Genomic DNA, 20396 nt, shown 5'->3' on the forward strand with positions numbered 1-20396 from the left:
TCCGTAGGAGTTGTTTCACGCGTAGATGTATTTCTGATGTATCTGTGGGGAGGAACGTGATCTCCGCGTCTTACTCTTCCGCCATCTTCCCGGAAGTCCCTGTCCATTTTGCTCATAAATAGTGGGTGCTCAGTAACTATTTGTGAATAAACTAATTTTAAATGCTATGTTAATGTTACCATTTCCATAAGAAGATGAATCAATGTAATTTTAAGATGTGAACACTTTAAACTGTTAAATTATTCTAGAACTCATTTTAAAAGTTTCTATTTTGCTGATTTTTACCTAGCTCTTTCCATTTGGTTTGCATATTCAAAGATATTATCTGTTTTCTTAAAATTACACACTGACTGAGGATGATGAGAAAAATCACGTCTTCTACAAATTAGCTAATTCTTTTGCAAGTATTATTCGTGGACCTAGCTTTTATGACACACGGTTCAGGATGTTCATATTGCAACAGACCCTTGAACGATGCAGGGGTTAGGGGCCCAGAGGACCTGGAGACTGAATCCCAGCTGAACCTGAGTCACCTTTCCTACCCCCAGCCTCCCCCTGTACTGATTCCATCAGCTTTGATTCCTTTTTCAGTTCAGCTCTAACATTCTGAAAATCTTGATAGGACTTAAGATATGAAAGAAAAGACAAACATCCACTATTCAAATGTTTGCAAAATTAAGGCATATAGAATTTATTCAAATTTTAAATTATTGATATATTAAAGCTCTAATAATAATTATCATTAGCTAACGCCTTGGGTATTTGATACATATGGGGCCCTGTAAATTGTGTTCTACAAAGGCAATCATTATAAACACCTACCCTAAGAGATGGCTTTTAACACTATTTTCACTTTCAAGGTAAGACACCTGTAAAGGAGGGAGGGCAAACCACTTGCCAAAGATCACAGAGCCAGAGACGCATCAGCATCTGAACACATTGCTTTCTGACATCAGGGTCTGAGCACTTAAACCTCCATATTGCACTGATTCCCTAAATGTCGTGACTTTCCCCTTCGAGTGATTATGTATAACTTTCTTTTTCTTCCTTCAAAAATGAGTCTCTGAGGCATATTGAAAAGGGCATATATTGATGTGAAGGATTTAAACTTAATGAAATGCTACTGAGAAGACCAGCAGCTCTAGAGAAATGGAATCAATAAGGTATAGATAGAGATGCAGATATAGATATAGGTATATAGATAGATTTATTATAAGGAAGTGACTCACGTGATTATAGAGGCTTTCAAGTCCCAGATCTGTAGTCAGCCAGTTGGGGCCCAGGGAGGCCAATGGTGTAAATTCCAGTTTGAAGTCCAGCAGCCTCAAGACTCAGAATGAGCTGATGCTTCAATTCTAGTCTGAAGATAGGAATGAAGATGATGTCCCAGTTTGAAAGCCATCAGGCAAGATGTGTTCCATCTTAGTTTTGAGATGTTCAGCCTTTCTGACCTCTTCAGGCCTTCAGCCTGTTGGACGAGGCCCACGCCCACTGGGGAGGGCAACCTGCTCTACTCAGTCCACCTGTTCCAGTGTTCATCTCATCCAGGAGCATCCTCACAGACATACCCAGAATAATGTCAGATCAAACGTCTGGGCATCCTGTGGCCCAGTCAGGTTGACACATAAAATTAACTGCCACAGGAGGGTTCTTCTTCAGCTGTTTTACCTTAGCCTGTCTGATTTTTCCAGGTTTTGTACTGTTTAGGACACTGTATATCAACTGGCATATTTCAAGTAAAATAAAGTTGTTGTTCCATTTTATTTTACATGGAGGTGATCTTAAATTTTCTTTTAGTCTTTGTGTAAATTAAATGGCACTTTAAAAGTATTTTGTGTAGCAATCATTGTGAAACTTTAATACTACAATGATATTTCCTTATTATTTTAAGCCCTCTGTGGAGGATACATCCATGGAAAGAGTGGAACAGTTCTTTCTCCTGGGTTTCCAGATTTTTACCCAAACTCTCTAAACTGTACATGGACCATTGAGGTATCTCATGGAAAGGGTAAGGATATTACATAGATTTCAAATATACAAAATAACTAGATACAAACATGGGAAGAAAGAAAAAAATATTCATGTGTGAACAAATAAGATAACTAATTTCCTCATGTATATTTTGATTGCTAATTTTGATTTTTAATAAGATTTTAGAAGAAAAATCGTCTTTAAATTATTGGTGCTTTCAAGCAGAAGTAGATTTCTTGTTTTATTCTGTATTGATCAGATGACTTGAATTTATGCTTGTGAACATAAGCTTGAAAATTAGGTGTAATGGTAAGGAAAAGAGGCATGCGTTAAATAAAATATGACTAGTGCTTAAGTAAAGGGAAATAAGAAATTATCTAAGCTTCTCATTTCTATGATAAATCTAGGATACATTTTTATACTTGGCTTGTGTTCTAAGTGTACCCAGTATTATTACATATAATGAATAATTTATCTTCACATAATCCAGTGTTGATTTATGGAGTAGATTTCATTATCCTCATTTTATAAACAAGTGGAGTGAAAACCAGAAACATTTGAATTTTGTGTAAGAAATACAGTTTATAGACATTGGATTTGGGACTATACGCTGAGTCTTTTTCGTATGAGTAAACTTGTCATTTTCAAGAAGATAATTTGGAATTTTTCTCACATAAACATTATGTAGATTTTGTCTTTCCACTTAAATTTGAGCTCAACTTAATGTTAAATTGACGTGTTTTATTATATACACTATCTTACACTCCGCCATCATGAATACATGTTAAGAAAAACTTGGCCTTGAAGGAAATTAAGAATAAACAAATAATGAGCAACCAAGGTTTTGTCATCATGAAAATAAGTATTTGTATTAAAAAAGGACCTAGTCATGGTTAAATTTATTCATTATGTGTAGGAATTCAGAAATAATACTTTGTGGGTATAGTTACAGTGAGAACACATGCACAAGGGATCACATAAAACTATCATTTCAAAATGGTCTTTGCTCACTTGTGTAAGTTTCAGTATTAGACCTCCAAGCCTAGATTTTCTAAAGGACACGTGTTTACTATAAATGGGAAAGTGATCTCGTCCTTCGCTCCTCGGGCAAATGCTTTCCCTAAGGGGGTACAAACAGTCCATTATGACCCTCCTGCCGAGTTTTATTATGCATTTATATCTGGACCTGTTGATACAGCTGTCTCTGTATCCCTGTGTCTAACCTTTATCTGTATCTGTACTTATATATGCTGAAGCATTTGTTTTTTCTGTTTATTCCTTCTTCTACCCATTCTCTGTATTTTTCTTTCAAACTTCAAAATTAAGGTTGCATTTTAAGATTTTCTTTTGATTCAAGACTTTTATGTCTCTAAGCCCAGAAGAAATTCTTTTCCCCAACTGTTAACTCTGCCAATGCCCCCCTTTATCCCCCTCTCTCCCTCTCTCTGTCTCTCTCTCATCTCTCTCTTTCTGTCTCTCTCTCTGTGTCTTTCTCACTACCTCCATCTCTCTGTCTCTCAGGGGTTCAGATGATCTTCCACACCTTCCACCTGGAGAGCTCCCACGACTACTTACTCATCACAGAGGACGGGAGTTTCTCGGAGCCAGTGGCCAGGCTCACAGGGTCGGTGCTGCCCCACACCATTAAGGCAGGTTTGTTTGGAAACTTCACCGCCCAGCTTCGGTTTATATCAGACTTTTCCATTTCCTACGAGGGCTTCAATATCACGTTTTCAGGTATGTTGGGGTCTTCTCTGGCAATACTTGTACTGTTTGTGTGAGCGAGTGTGTGTGTGTGTGTGTGTGTGTGTGTGTGTGTGTGTGTTTACACGTAAACGGCCGCCCATTGAGAAGCTCTAGTTGGGTGGAGGAGGAGTTGAGATGCAAGGGCAGCGGCCTGGCGTCCACAAGACACCATGCCTCACATTGACTGTAAATTCTCATCCCCCCAAATTTGCTAATATCACTATCTCTTCAGTCTCTCTTGTTATCAGTTCTACCAAAATCTGTGAGGAAGCTGTCCTTGTTGGGAGACATACTCAGAATCAGCTGTGGTCTGATTATTTTGAATCCTACCTTCCAGGAGATACCATACTTGTACTGAGAACCACCTTTAGAGTGAAAAAAAGTATGAACACATGCAGTTGAGGATGAGCTTCTTGTTGACTTTAATGCCATCATACATGGCAGCAAAATGATACTCCAAAATTAAGAAACATTTTCACTTTTAATTATAAAACATAGATAATATTTGTGAGGGATTTATGTTGTTTCAGGCATTATTTGTATGGGTTAAATTGTTTAATTTGAATGATGCTAAGAATGGTATTAAGATATTTCTTTCTTAATTCAATGACTCCCAGCACACAGCTACAAGCTACACAGCTACAAGGAGTCTTTTGATTACAAAAGTCAGAGTGCAACTCTGAAGCTGACTCCTTTCGTAAACTCCCTAAAAAACAAGCAAGCAAACAACAGAAACAACAAAACACACTTTTCTGGGTCTTTGTAGCTCTTTGGGGCAGTTTTAAAATATTTTTAAATATTAAGACTAAACTGGCATCACTTTTTGAACATGCAGAACAATTCATTTGGTCACAACCAGTAGAAGCTTACACAAGGAATCGCTTTCATCAAGACTGTGTCACACACATGCTCAGACAGTCTTTTTAAAGACAAAATACACCTTTGATTGCAAAGCTGATTCCAAAGGAAACGTATTCTTTAGATATGCTAAAGGAATCATTTCATCTGAAGGCACGTTGCCTTGAAACTGGGCTGTGAACAATTGCCAGTGACGCTAACACAATGGAGTTTATTCTTTGTGCCCAAATAAGTAACCACTTTATTATGCAATTGAAGCATTTACCCTTTTGGAGACTGTTCTGATATCTGTACAAAATCAGTATGCTGTTATATCCGGATTTTTTTCCTTGTTAGTCCAGTTTATTTCTGTCTTTTCTAGAAGGTTTATTAAAGGGTCATTTCTCAGTTATGTCTCCCAGTCAGTGTCACCGTAGATACTAATGGAAATATGGGGGGAAAGGGCTCCTTATTCAAGTATGTTTAGGTCGAGCTGTCCACCCTCCCTGGTCTATCTTGAGTGTCCGCTACTGACTGCTCTCTGTGTACACTTACTATTCCAGCCTTCCTTCTCCATGCCTCCTATGATACTACTTTTTGGGGGTTTTTTTGTTTTGTTTTTTGTTTTTGCGGTACGCGGGCCTCTCACCGTTGTGGCCTCTCCTGTGTGGAGCACAGGCTCCGGACGCTCAGGCTCAGTGGCCATGGCTCATGGGCCCAGCCGCTCCACGGCATGTGGGATCTTCCTGGACCGGGGCACGAACCCGTGTCCCCTGCATCGGCAGGCGGACTCTCAACCACTGCGCCGCCAGGGAAGCCCTGATACTACTTTTTGAATGCCAACTTTCTGTGAATTCACATAGTTTCCTGGTTATTCTCTTCAAAAGATGAGAATCTGGACAACTTAGTGCCTTTACAGATGTGGTTTCCTCTTCATTCAACACCCTTCTTCAGGGACTTCCCTGGTGGCATAGTGGATAAGACTCCACGCTCCCAATGCAGGGGGCCCAAGTTTGATCCCTGGTCAGGGAACTAGATCCCACATGCGTGCTGCAACTAAGAGTTCACATGCCACAACTAAGGAGCCCGCCTGCCGCAACTAAGACCCCACGCAACCAAATAAATAAATAAAATGTTAAGAAAACGAACCCTTTTTCATTCCTCACCAGGCAAAGCTGCATGCAGATCAAGCACTGCCTGTTGCTCGCAGTCGTCTCCTCTTCCTTGAGCAGAATTGTGTTCCTCCTGCCTTCCCGTAACACTGTTTATATACCAAAATTGTGTGTCTTCCAACTTTATCTTTCCATATTTGTATCCTTCATGTGTCTTCTCCCGTTGTTGCACCATCAGTGCCTGGGAAAGAGTACAGAGTGCTCATTCTTTTATTTAGTTATTTATTTTTAATTCAGTGAGTGTTTGCTGAGCACCTACAAGATACCAAGAATTATTCTAGGTCCTGGAGACACAGTAGGGAATAAAACAAAGGGCCTGCCTTCATAGAGCCTGTAATCCAGTAGGGGAGATAGTAACAGGGGATGCTATCAGAAAGAATAAAACAGTGAAGGAGTTAAAAGATGGTGATGTGTAGAGAATTGCCACGGTAGGTCTATCTGATAAGCTGACGCTTGATTTCAAAGAAGTCAAAGAGCAGGCCAGGCTGCTATAGGGTACGTGGTCCTCAGAAGAAGCAAGAGCAGCAGTGGGAGTGTGCGGGCAAGTTTAGGGTTAAAGAATGAGGTCGCTGTGGTCAGAGCCCAGTAATTGAGAAGGTCATATAAGTACCTTGGCTGTGAATTGTGTTATGCAAAGCCATTGGAGGGATTTGAACAGGGATGGACATGATCTGACCGTTTTCAAAACTCATTCTAAGTAACATCCAACGTTAACACAGGATCTTAGGTAAGATGCTGTTACACAGTAAGCCCCACAGGAGACAGCAGAAGCTGAGGCTGCGGGGTTGGTGCTGGAGTGAAGTGGACCAGGTCAGCTGGGATCGAATGTGTCTGAAATACAGACAGGGGTCAAGGTCTTCGTCTCTGTGAATGAGGATGCCACGCTTCACGTGGCAAACACGGGGACTGAAGCAGGTTTGGGAGGAAAAATATAAAATTTTGCTTTGGGAAATTGTAGGTATATATCCAAGAGGGGTTGTCAAGAGTCTTGAGTTCACAGAGAGGGTCAAGTCAGGAAAAAAATAATTGAAGTTCATCAATAAATAGACAAAATTTAAAGACGTGGGGCTGGGTAAGCTGGGAAATGAGTGTAGCTGCACAGAAAGAAGGTACTAGGTTTTGGCTGGGGCAGGACATTTTGGTGCAAAGATGAGGACTATTCAAATCATGGACTGAGAAGGTGGGACCCTGAGCTAGGAGGAGAGACGGGATAACCCTCCAAGGAGGAAGAGGGCTTCCACTGTGTAAGTAGGAGGAGGCAAGGCTTGGTGAGCGGGCTCACAGGGGGAGGCCGCGGTGGCTCTGGTCTGGAAGCGAGCCCGCTGGCAGGTGGAGAGGGACCGGGAAGAGGTGCCGTGGAAATAGAACGTGGAGCGCCTCTGAGGAGCTGGTCCGGAGGTGCCCCACCAGGCGTGGCGGCTGTGGTCATCGTGAGGTCATGAGAGTGGTTTTTATTCGGTGGATTGCTGTGTCGCATTCTTATAATGGGCCCTGGAACACATGTCTGTGTGCTCATGGGAATGAGACTAGAGAATTGATGAAGAAAAATAGAGTAAGTTATAAGAACAAAATCTTTGAGTCAGGGAACTTGGAATCCTGAGGGCAATACATTTTTCTTCTGCTGGATGCCTAGCTGGAAACGTATGCTGTGCAAATACACACTGTGTAATAGCCCATAAGTGACAATTGACACAAGAGGACCTTTATGTGACCTTGTGTGGGAGGGTGGAACTAATCCACACCTCTAATCTCATGGTGTTGGATCAGGCTTCCTCTTTCAGTAGGTATTTTTCAGAGGACATCAGTCAAAATATGAAATAAAAATATACACAAAGAACCATACGATTACAGTGTTTTTCTCTATAATACAATAGATCTCGCAAAAATAATAGCAAACTGTTCTCTTATTTGGCAAGAGTTTTCAATTGCTTTTAAAGAAATGACAGCAAAGATGTGATTCGAGTTGAGAGTATACAGTCTATTAGGAGGAGAATGACTTCTGTCAGATGAAGATACAGTTCCCTGGATTGTGACAGCTTTATTTTACTATTTCCTAGAAAGTCTACCATTATGTTTTGGTATGACAAATAAATATTTGTTGAGTTGAATTGAATGATATTACCTTTTTTTTTCCCTTGCTGGGTCATACTAAAAATAGGTCAAATTAATGAGTATATCTCCAGAGTGGTGAGAGTAGTTTGAATATGTTAGGGATCCAGAATAGAGTTTTGACCTAAATGAAAAACAGGAGAAAGACAATGTAGAAAGCCTGGAGCTCAGATGTTGACCAATAAGTTGGGTGAGATGAGGGAAAAACCGGAGCAGAGATTTCCTCTTCATACGGGGTTGGGATGCCAGTGATGAAACTTGTGGATGATGGGAATAGAAAAGATGGATTAAAATTGAGAAATATTGGGGGAGATGATGGTTTGGATTTAATATGTTCCTTGAGAATACAGAATCGACATTTTAGAGTCAGAACTTGAAAGATAGTAGTTGGAAATCAGAAAGCAAAGGCAGTATCTTTTCAGATGAACTAGCACAGTTTCCCCACCACCATAGGAAAAACTTTCGTCTCCCACCCATTGCAATAATGCTCATCCTTTAATTGACGCTTTAACCTCTTTGAAGCTCTTTCCACCATTCAAACCCCTGATGGTGGCCCACTGTTTGATCCTGTTTGACTAAACACTGGGCATTACACGCTGAGAACACAGCAAGAAGGATCAACAACACACTGAATGATGGCCCATGAGACCCATGACAACCAGAGTGCAGTTGTACCCATATATAGAGATTTGAAAGAGTTGGTACTAAAGAATGAGACAAACACAAAATGCTGTTATTAGTACTGTTATTTTGGACATTTAATCCCCAAATGCAGCAATACACCAGACATTATTCTTTTTTTTCTTTTTAACTAAATTTAGCACTTTCTTCCTGGGTAGTTTACAGAAATTTCTAGCAGGATCCAGAATATTTTTCATTACGCATCAATAAAACATGGTTTATAAATTGAAAAATAGACGGGAAAAGGTTTTGCTATTCCATACTGAGGTGTATTTTAGGGGTGAAATTGGTTATGATAATCTTTCCGCCCTGTGAAAAAACCCTGTGATACTGCTTTTAGTTTGTTCTCCATTGGGTCTTGTTTATCCAAAGCACCTTTAAGAGGACAGTAACTGATTTTAGCAATTAGGCGTATCACTAAAATAATTTCATACTGTTAAAGTGACAGTTTTGAGTGGATCATGTTATTATAATGTTATACATTTATTTTTAAAAATACTATATTCCATTTGTCATGAGAAAACTCACAGTACAAAGGAAGACAATCCATATGACAGTTACAGCAGAGCCTGGGGGGGGAATATATATATGTTTATTTTTTAAGTAATAGCACCTTTTTATTCTTGCTAAATAATTTTTGAGTATTTAGCCGGGTTCCCACGAGTGCACTCTGTCTCTTCATGTCTCAGAATATGACCTGGAGCCTTGTGACGATCCTGGCGTCCCTGCCTTCAGCAGGAGAATCGGTTTTCACTTCGGAGTTGGAGACTCTCTGACGTTTTCGTGCTTCCCAGGTTATCGCTTAGAAGGCGCAACCAAGCTCACGTGCCTGGGCGGGGGTCGTCGTGTATGGAGCGCATCTCTGCCAAGGTGTGTGGGTAGGTGGTCACGTGCTTTCATTTCATTCCCCCGGGGGGCAGGGCGGTGCGGTCAGCGGTCAGCGTGCAGGAACCTGCCGGCAAGGGAGACAGGAGGCCGGCACTGGGCGGGCGCTCCGCTCCCCGGGGAAGCGGAGGAGGGGCCTCTCTGGGCTGTGGTTACCTCATCGGTGAAGCCAGCCCCTTTCAGCCCCAAGACGCCCTGGCTGAAGAGGAGTGAAACTGAAGCATGTGTCAAGCATATTTATGGAGAAGAAAAAAAAATATGTATACACACACACACACACACACACACACACTATACCTGGGACAAAAGACAAAATAAAAGCTAGAAGCCATGCTGTATTAACACAACCTTTGACAATTCTGTTGCTTAAAAGCAGTGGTATCACCTGGTATAATGATGGGGACAATTTAAAATACTCGTTTTGTTGTTTTTTTACACTTTAACTCTGATTAGATGATCGTGCATACTCTCGCAAAGTGGGCGTTGTAGACATTTTAATGCTGAATTAGCTTTTTCACAGTGTTCTTGAAGAACTCAAGAGGTCATTCCAGAGAGTAATAGGAATCTTCATTTAGGTACTTGAAACTAGGCACTGTGCTAAGACGGAATTAAGATGCCCATTCAGTGGGGTATATTTATTGTTAATCTGAACCTGTGCTGCTGTAGGGAGTTCCTCAAATCGTGGTGGCTCAGTTTAACTGTGGAACCTTGGCCGCAGGTCTAGAGGGTCTGGTCCTCAGCCCCAGAGGCAATATCTGGTAACTGTCACTTGGCCACGTTGCTCAGCATGTAAAGGGCGTACAAGCTGTCCTTTAAAGTCACAGAAACTGGCTAATGTAGCATTATGACATTTGTCTAGTGATGAACCATGGACCCCCTTAATTGTGAGCCGTCCGAGTCCTTGAGGCACCTGTGATCTTACCAGCTGATAAACTAGAGGCAGGTGGGAAAGTTGTGAAAATAAGATTTCATAACCCATAAAAATGCTAAGTTCTTAACTTAGTAAACCAGAGTTTTCTGATGCACAGAATCTCTTCAATTATTTAGGAATATTATGTGGTTCAAAAGTTAATATACTGTCTTTTTGTGTTCCAGTGTGCCATAGATAGTAGGATAGTGAGGACTTCATTATAGAAAAATTACACAAGTGAACACGAATCAAATCATCTTTATCTCTTGCCAGGGCACATATCTGATCTTTCTATGATGTGGTTTTCTCCTAAAACAGTAGTTCTCACTTTTTTTTTTTTAGTTATGATTTTTATTTGAGATTTGGATGCCAATTTTGAACACTATCTCAAGAAAAAAAGATACAATATTTTCTAGATGATCCTAGATGTTCCCAGAGTTGCCTAGAATCCATATGCCCCAAATTGGAAATTACTGAGCAAGATAGTTTAAAATCTGGGGGAAAAACTCCCAACTCGATGAAGTCAAAGCCTTAATCCACATATGTAACATTGCCTATTGATTATAATATTCCATTTGCATTATTCTATTATTTTGTCTAGATTCATTATCTTTACACTCTTAGTCTTGTTATTTGGGGTTTTACACTGTTGCCTAAAGTATGAAATGAGGAGTAACTGGGGTTGAAATAATGTTTATTGAGCACTGATTCTAGACCAGCACTGCTCTGAGCTCTCTCCATGTGTTATCTTATTTAATCCCCCAGACACCTCTGTGAAGTAAGCACTATTATTGGCAGTTCCATTCTACAGATGGGAACACTGAGGCACAAAGAACTTAAGGCCTTTGCCCGCCGGCACACAGCCAGCAAGATTCCAACACAGGGCGCCTAAAACCAGGCCTTTCAGCCCTGCTTTGCACTGAGAGAATGGCCTGGCAGGGCCACTCTTTTATTTCACCTCTTGTATTTTACCTACTGCTTCCTGACTTTCCTTCCAGCCATCTGGCCACAAGAGACCTTTAAATAAACATGTTAGTAAGGCACTAAAATCCACCAGGTGACCCACGTGGCACCTGGGAGTTCTCATTTCTCCCTTTCTCTCATTCTACACATCGGATTAGTTGCTAGTTCTGAAGATTCTGCCTCTCCCCAGCTCTCCAGGGAGGCTCCCCGCCCATCCTCTCTGCCCAGCCTTGCAAAGGCTCTCAGCTTCACATCCTGAAGATGCTCCCCACCTCCAGGACAGCGCCAACCACTGTTGCCGCAGCCCCCAGAGTGATCTGTCCGAATTCAGAACCTCACAAATTCATCCCCCTTAACAGAACCCATGAATCAGCTCCCATAATGTGCAGAACAAACCTTCCACTCGCCGGGGACGCAGGCCCCTTATTCACTGGCCAGACTCTCTGACGTCTTGCCCAGCTCACTCGACCTGAAACTGCCCTGGTTCTCTCTTATGCTCAAGCCTCTCCCTACACTGCTCCCTCATTTGCAACGTGCACCCCCTTTTCTGCCAGGCTGACTTTCTCATTTTGGAACTCACCTCCCATGTAAACTCTTTCTACCCGCTTACCCACCGGCTGGAGAGGGACCCTCCAGGATAACCACTGTACTCCAGTAAACTTGTCTTCCTATTTCTGTCTCTCCCGTTAGGCTGACCTTTCCTTACAGTGGAGGCTGCCTAGCCCTAAATCCAGCTCTGTGCCTTATTCAATACATGTTTGTCAAACAAATAAACATTATTTCTGTTGGAAGCTCCTATCTTGATCTCAAAGTTTGATTCATTAGGACGCTGTGTCTGTCTTTCTTCCTGTAAAACCATAGAAATAAGAATAATCTATCCCTAGACCAAAGTTGCAAATCCAATCCAAAGATCACAGGTGACCCTGGAGGAGTGCCAAGTGGAATGCTCCTTTCCCTTTTTCTAATAAACATCTGGTGGTAAATAGAAGTTCTAGTGAACACCTGGGCTGAGAAGCGGCCCTGTGAGATGAGGGGCATTGCAAAGCCTCGGTAGTATTTAGGGGGGTAAGTTCTTCAGCAACAGAATTGGAATCCAGATTAGCATGATGAGTAGGCAGATTGAGAGAGTATAGATTTTCATCTACTGTGTTACTATCAAATAGTAAATTAATATCCCCAATAAAATATTTATTGATACAGAATATTTATTATTGCTTACAAATAATATGGTTAGTGCTATGGATGTGGACTTCCAGCTTCCAGAGCTGTGAGAAATAAATGTTGTGTTTTGTTTTGTTTTGTTTTGTGGTACGCGGGCCTCTCACTGTTGTGGTCTCTCCTGTGTGGAGCACAGGCTCCAGACGTGCAGGCTCAGCGGCCATGGCTCACGGGCCCAGCCGCTCCGCGGCATGTGGGATCTTCCCGGACCGGGGCATGAACCCGTGTTCCCTGCATCAGCAGGCGGACTCTCAACCACTGCTCCACCAGGGAAGCCCTAAATGTTATTCTTTAAGCCTCTTGTCTGTGTTCTGTTACATCACCCAGAGCTGCTAAGACCATCTCATGGGTTGATGCTTTTGTACAGAAGAATTAACTGAAAAATCAGTTGACTCCTTTCTATTTTGTTCATTTAATTTTAATAAGTTTAGTTCCATTACAAAACTCTCAATGACAATTCAATTTTAATTACAGTTTCAGGAGGTTCTTTATAAAAAAGAGCAAATGATTCATTTTAAGGGAAATTATATTCATTCATCTTAAAATCACTTTAAATGGATTATCGGAAGAACTGAAACTTGATCCATTTAATTGCTCTCGGCATGGAGATTTGCAATGGATGTCTGAAATCAAGTTCAAAGAATTTCTGAAATTCTGATGATTTACATTTTGTAATTTTCTGAGCACCTGCTTTTTACCATTTGTTGTATTTCACTTAGTTATCTCCTGTGGGACAGCGTCTCAGGCTTCAGGACACCTTCCTCAGTCTTCTTGACACGTTTCAATTCGTGCATTTGGAAATGTGGTGCATTCGTCTTTGTGCACTAGTTGATTTAATTCGAAATAAATTTAAGTCAGTGGCCTGCCTCAGCAACAGGATCCCAATGCAGGCATTCCTGTTCCACGGCAGGACATTCTGTGAGACATTGAATTAAGACGTTCGGAAGGTGTGTTTCCCACAACAGCCTCATGTTCCTACTCTTTTGGAGTCATACATTCATACATGTTCCTCGTGGGTTACTTAACATCTATAAATGTAATTAATTATCACTATTGTATTTTGACAAACATAGTGTGGTTATTACCAGACCAGCTGGAGTTCAGATCACAGCTCCACCAACGCCCCACTCCATGTGATCTTGAGCAAGTTAATTATTAACCTAGCACTATCTCAGTTTCTTCATCTGTAAAATGGATTTAGTGTTGATACTGACCTCATGGAATTGTTATATTTATTCAATGATATAATAGTTATAAAAATGCACTCTGTGCAAGTGACAAATAGACCAAAAGAAAAACAGATGGCTGTACCCAGCTGGACAAAGTGTTAGTACATTTTATAGGCTCTACAATTACTTGTTTTATGATCTTCCAGTGTGTTCCTCTGGACTGGGAATTCTAGAATTTGTTGACATGTCCATTTTCACACTACAACACTCTGTGTTTTCCTTTAGAGTGTTCAGGATTCACTGTTTTCTTTTAGTGCATCTCCTCTTTTCCAAACAGATGTTTATCAGGACACCTCTGTGCTCCAAACCCTCCAGGGACCCTGGTTCAGTGACACCCATACACCCACTGCCATCTGGTTCAGTCTCTCTTTACAGCCAGATCCCCTAAGTCCTCTCAAATGTTCCCCTGCTTTGTCGCGTCCGTAAGGCCACCTGAACACCCACGTGTCTCACACCTGAGACTTTGCCATGTGCCATAGCTCCAGGTCCCCGACCCGTGTTTCTCACCAGACCTTTGATGCTGCCAGCCTGCTATGGAACCAAGTCTGAATGAACCAAGACCTCAAGACCAAATGGCTGATCACGTTCAGCCTGTAAAAGGTCATATTTTCTTATTGGTCTTCAGATAAAATCAGAAAACAACTCCAGCAGCAGCCACCCATGTTCATTGGAATAGCGTCAAACACAAATAATTGCCTAAAACCGAGGAAAGTAACAATTTAAAAAAATAAAAGTAATTACATGATGATCTACATGAAAATCTTTGAAGAATATAAAGTGATACAGATATAAATCAAATAGTCATAATGCATATTATATGTCTATATTAAATAAAACACTATAGTGAAATAGGCTTTTTAAATTGATGTTTGTATACCAGGTTTGTATACTCTACAAGGAATTTCATATTCTTGGAGAACAATTTGAATAAATACTATCTTTTAAGTCCTGTACTGTACACTCTAGAATAATGAATTCTGACCTTCCACTTCTAAGTGCACGTGCCATGTATGTGTAGGTTCACTCACAGATGTTTCATGAGTAAATTAATTGTTATTGCTTATTCACTTAGGAACTTTACTTGCATCTCAGGTTATGAGCACTAGTTGCCCTGACGCTAGTGGAGATTTGTGTTCAAGAGGCGAGTATAAAGTGAGCGGAGACGTGCCGGCAAGGCGGCTGGCCCTTTTCCGCGTCTTTCTACCAGTTACAGCAACGGCCTTGTTCCTCTGCCAAGAATTACTGGTTACGACCGGCCAGTTAATCTCCCACACTCATTACTTCGATGTAGTGTAGACTTGCACTTAATCAGCACCACTTAGTATATATCTGCTTTAGAAAAAAATCCCAGAATCCAAATCTTCACAAAAAGACATGTAAAATTACATCCTTAGATTTGATAAATTTTTTCTCCCTGGCTACCCAAATGCTAAAGCCTTCTTTCTAGTCCTACCTTTTCGTTGTATTATGAGAAATAAATGGTTAATGTCCTAAATGCTAATGTGAAAACATATAACCTCAGTTAATTGGTAACTTAACTTTTATCCTATCTGGATAAAATCTTTAAAAGTATACTCTCTTCTACAACAAAATTTTGCTCTGCTAGTTTCATTACCAATAATTATGAATAATACTATGAACTTTTAACTATAAAGTATATCCATCATTAATTAGCATTTTTTAAAAGTCCACAATTCTTTTCCTAAGCTAAGCACTTAGAGGTTATATCAAATCAATAATGAGTCTGTACTAGTGGTGTGACCTTGGGAAAAATGACTTTTGAGCTAGTCTGTGCTTCAGTTTCCTTATCTGTGAAACGGGGTTTATTACCTCATCACATAAGGTTATTGTGAGGGTTAAATGATTTAATGTAACTGAAGAACTTAGAAAAATGTGTGACATATACCATTTACACAACTGCCTTATTGTGATAGACTGAGTCTACATTTAAAAAAGGATACTCCTGAGCCTGGAAAATTCTCTGTGTGGCAAGTCTGTCAAGGAGAAGAAGGGAATAGAAACAAAGTGGTGTGAAGACCCAAAGAAAGGAATTCCATCCATAAGAAGAACAAGAGAACACACCTGCCGGACGTAGGAGCAGAGCCTCCAGACAACAGAGAGAGAGGTGTAGGCTCCCCTGCCTCAGGGAGGGGAAAGCACGCCCTTCCCAGGATCACAGGGCTGGAGCCGATCGGAGTGGGTCTCCTTGGCTTTGCCTTCCTCATGGGACAGCCCCCTGAAGACACACAGGGACTTCTTGCAGGCAGTTTTCACAGTTACCTCAGAGTGGCAAAGCTCTCATGCCACATTTTGGGTTCAAGGTGTGTGGACTCAGCACTGTGTTGAGCTAATTACCCCGGGTGTCCTTCAACCCTCCCTCCGGCCCCTTGACCTCATTCAGTCAAGAAAGAAGACCACTCATCTCCTGATGGCCAGAGGGGCGCCCAGGGCCCTTATTAGCCCTTTTACCTCCTGCCCACCTCAAAGCATGTTTGACGCAAGGCTGCCCACACCTCGCAGTGGATGTCCAGTGAACACAGTGCACGGTGGACCTCATGCAGTCATATATGCAGTAAACCCAAACCCACACAACCAGTTACAGTAGCCATAAAAAGTACCCCTTCCAAAGTATCCCTTAGACTAAAAATGGTCTAGTTGCCACTCTATCAGTATTTATTATGTCTTCAATTGCAAGAGATGTTTTTTCAAACTTACAAAGTAATAGATAAAAGGACGTAAATTTGATTTTTGAATGATTTCCTTTATTGATCACTGTCCAATTCAATTCTAAATAAAAATTCTTAGTGCTTGTGATAGGTTCCATATTCTGGTTATCAGAATTCTATGAGTTTCTTCTTTTATTCTCTTTGCGTCCAATATCTTTAACGAGTTTGAACCCCTTGCTGTTTGATACACAGAGCAGCCAAAGTGGGACCTTCTGATTTGCTGTTTCAGTGTTCTTTTCACTTATTTTGGCTTTTATGTTAAAATCACCATTTCTTCAGGAAAGAAAAATGGTATAAGAATATGCAACAAAGCCCATGAATGATTACCATTTCTCAAAGAGATTACTTGCCCAAAATGCTTGTTGAATTTAAGAGATGAAGCCATACATCGTCAGTCTCAGAACTGCTGAGAATCACCAGATTCTTGACATGAAAGGACATCCACATCCCAGCCTGAGCAAAAATGAAAGTCCAAACACAGCCTGAGAGACACACCACTTGCCTTTCTCACCATAAAAATGTTTCTTTAAAAGTATTAAAATTACACAAATATATGAATATATAATAATAGTAACTATAGCTATAATTTTAAAGTTATTCTTATAAAATCCCATTGCCATGTTTTGGGGTCACCACTTCCCTGTGCTTCTTTCTCAACACTGTTTCCCATGAAACCCTCCTTCAGGTCCTTATGGGGAAAGATCAGGGGCAGGTGAGCCAAGTTCTCCTGTGTTTCTCTCCCTGATTTTCTCCCCGACCCTTGTACGTGGGGACATCATGAGATTCAAGGGCGCAAGTCATCATGCGCTGATCCTGAATCTCCAGCTTATTCCTTCCATCACTCAGGCCAGGGAAGGCTCGTGGTGCAGCTGATTTCAGTGATTGTCAGAGAAGACAGGGATGTCAGAGACTTGGAATTATGAAAACGGGCGTGCACAGGACATCTGCCACAGTTGTGTGATACCTCAAGCAGTCCCCTTAGACTGAACCCTGTCTCCCTTTCTCTCACCCCCGTTACATGTAGGCATTTTACTGATTTTCAGTTTCCAAGTTGATCATTATTCTTCACACTCAGACTTACTTTGTTGAAATTTTAAAAATCACTGTGCTTTTCACATAGTGTGGCCAATAAGTTATTTCATGCAGACTCACATGGAGTGCTCTTGTCACACAGACACACACAGGCATACACACAGAGATGCACACGCACATGCATACACAGATGCACACACATCATACATATGCAAACATACACAGAGCAGTTTTATTATTTTATGATCGTTTTGGACGAATAGAATTTTAGGAGTTAGCCTAACTCTCACTTTCATAGGTGAGGAAACAGGTGCTGAGAGTTTAGGTGACTTTCTCCAAGTTGGCAGAAAGTGGAGAGCTATATTTATTTTCATTTTTACTCTGATTAAAGTTCTTTATGCAAATTTGGACGTAGAGGTGAATTGCCCTCTCCTTTCGTCAAGGGGAGAAGAACGTATTTTCTGCCGCCGAAAGGGCTTCCGTCCCAAGACAGGCAGATGGGCTCAGTGCTGTGAGACAGTAGCAGGGGACTCAGTGGTTTGGTCCACGGCTAGAATCCCCTCTAAATGCATCCAGGTTGAGGCCACAGAATACCAACGTGGGAAAACTGCATGGACATAACTGTCGAGTCAGCACATTGGAATTGGCGGGGATGCTTCATGAAGCAGCGATGGGGCACAGAGAGGTGACTGCCAGTGATATAGCCAAAGTGCTCGGGCATACCTGTTTTATTCTAGAATTCTTTGTAAGTTAGGAGTAAGATGCATTCTATTAAAAGAAATAAAATCTTGAAAATAGGATGAATGGGGGTATCTTTCCTGTCCAGTGGATAAAACAGTAGAAGGAAGTCGCTAATCTATAAAAACAATATGGTGCTAGCAGATACATTGAGAGAAAAGAGGGCTGTCATGATTTAAAAGTTTTTATTTATTAAAATCAATAATTCCACTTTTGAATCCTCTTTCTTTTTTTAATGTCCTGTTTATTTTAGCTGAATGTGGAGCAAGTGTCAAAGGAAATGAAGGAACATTACTGTCTCCAAATTTCCCATCAAATTATGATAATAACCATGAGTGTATCTATAAAATTGAAACAGAAGCTGGCAAGGGGATCCATCTCAGAGCACGAAGCTTCCAGCTGTTTGAAGGAGATATTCTAAAGGTAAAAAAAATCTGTTTTAATAGGACTCCATCTTTCCTTCTCAAGGAACAAGTATAATGTTGATCCATCTATATACGTAGATATATACATATATTAACGTATCTTTATATATACACATATTTTCCCAATTTGTTTATCCAGCTGGTTTGAGAAGGTGGCCTATAGTATCATGTGTATGTGGACTTTGAAATACCTAAGTCTATAATCCTGGATCTAAAATTTATTAGTTGTGTATTTTAGGGATATTATTTAACATTTTTAAGCCTTATTTTTCGTATATGTAAAAACATGCAATGGTACCTACCTTTTTGTGATGTTCTGAGGATTAAATAATATAGATACATATTTCAAGCATTGTTCCTAGCACATACTAATAATTGTAAAAAAAAACTTGCAGGATCCCCAGACCAACCCTTTCTACAGTCGCTCTTGATTTGTAAATGTGATCATGACAGAGCATCCTTCAGAGCTAGAAGGATTTTGATGTGAGAGTAAACTCAAGCCCTGCCACTGTTGCTGGACCACAAAGCAGGGTTGATGTGGAGAAGCCAAGCCAGGATGAGGCAGAATCTCACTCAACCAGTCAGAGCTGTGTTCACAGGACTCCGAGGTGTGCTAGGCATGGGACCAGCATCAAGGGTCAGTGCAGTAGATGACTCAAAGCATCAGAGCCTCGGGGAACTGCTCCAGGTGGAGCACACCACTCACATTCCAGATGGACTCCAGGGAAACAGGCAGGGGGACGGATTCAAGGGGCACCCAGGTCTTGCCTTGAGCTCCAACTGCAAATGCCCCCAAACTTCTAAGACTTCTGAAATAGTTTCCACCTCTCCTGTGACTATTTCAGGAACCTGGGGACCTCCCTGGCTCTAGGGGCTGAGTAGTTGGCACTTGTAGCCCGAGCCTCAGGGCCTTGAAAGAGAGTGGCTTTGAGCAACAAAGACCAACACTGGCCGTCATCCAGCCCGTCCACCTGCTCATTCCACTGGGAAGTAAGCGACTTGTCCAGGCCACACGGCTTGTTTATGGCAAGAGAGGAACACATCTCATCCCGTTTCTGAAGTTCTAGGGTTTTTCAGTCATGTGTACATCTACATGGGCACACACAATGCTCCATCTCAGACGCAGTAGATGTGACTCACTTGAAGCTGTGAGCATTAAGAAGCTGTGCAAAGAGCCTGCTAAGAGGGAAACTTAGTGCCCTCCAGGTGTGTCCTCTGTTTGCACAGTGGATAAAGTGGGGTCGCTGGTAGGTTCCGTTATGTGCACAGGTCAATAGAAGCTTCCAGACTCAAGTGCTCATCACTTCCTCCAAGTCCACCTTTGACTATGCTTCAAGGTCACAATTTAGGAGAGAGGTTTTATTCTAGTTGTTCTTTCATTGTAATAGTCTTTTGAAAGCTCGTGCTGGCAGTATGAGTCGCTGTAATTAAGAAGTGATTTTCAGGTATGAAACTAGTACATCCTCACTGATCTGAAAAAAGTTAAATTTGCATCAAAGAACTGTTTTCTGAATTCTTTCAAATTTAGACATCAGTAAGCCTTTAAGGCAAACTTTTATGGAACAATTAACCATACTTTGGTGCAGGCGAGTGATTAGAGACACTGGACTAAATATACACTGATACATATTACTGGAATGGAAGGAAGCAAATCATTTTCATTTGTGATTGCGTGCTGTTTAAACTTGTTGATTATAACAAAAAATCAAAAAACATCTTGCTTACCACCTTTACTTGCAGAGAAACTGTCAATC

At 41.2% G+C, this 20396-nt stretch overlaps 1 protein-coding gene across 2 annotated transcripts in view; it reads left to right on the top strand.

The window, feature by feature from the left end:
* Nucleotides 1-20396, top strand: part of CSMD1 (CUB and Sushi multiple domains 1) — a 1753128-nt gene that overhangs the window by 1450748 nt on the left and 281984 nt on the right. For both annotated transcript variants that reach the window (XM_060291350.1, XM_060291351.1), the window contains exons 19-22: nucleotides 1892-2008; nucleotides 3493-3708; nucleotides 9206-9394; nucleotides 18471-18640. In XM_060291350.1, the coding sequence (XP_060147333.1) occupies nucleotides 1892-2008; nucleotides 3493-3708; nucleotides 9206-9394; nucleotides 18471-18640 (692 nt within the window). The remainder of the gene's footprint in view (nucleotides 1-1891; nucleotides 2009-3492; nucleotides 3709-9205; nucleotides 9395-18470; nucleotides 18641-20396) is intronic.

The sequence above is a fragment of the Globicephala melas genome, chromosome 21, assembly GCF_963455315.2.
Source record: "Globicephala melas chromosome 21, mGloMel1.2, whole genome shotgun sequence".
In the NCBI taxonomy this organism is placed as follows: domain Eukaryota; kingdom Metazoa; phylum Chordata; class Mammalia; order Artiodactyla; family Delphinidae; genus Globicephala; species Globicephala melas.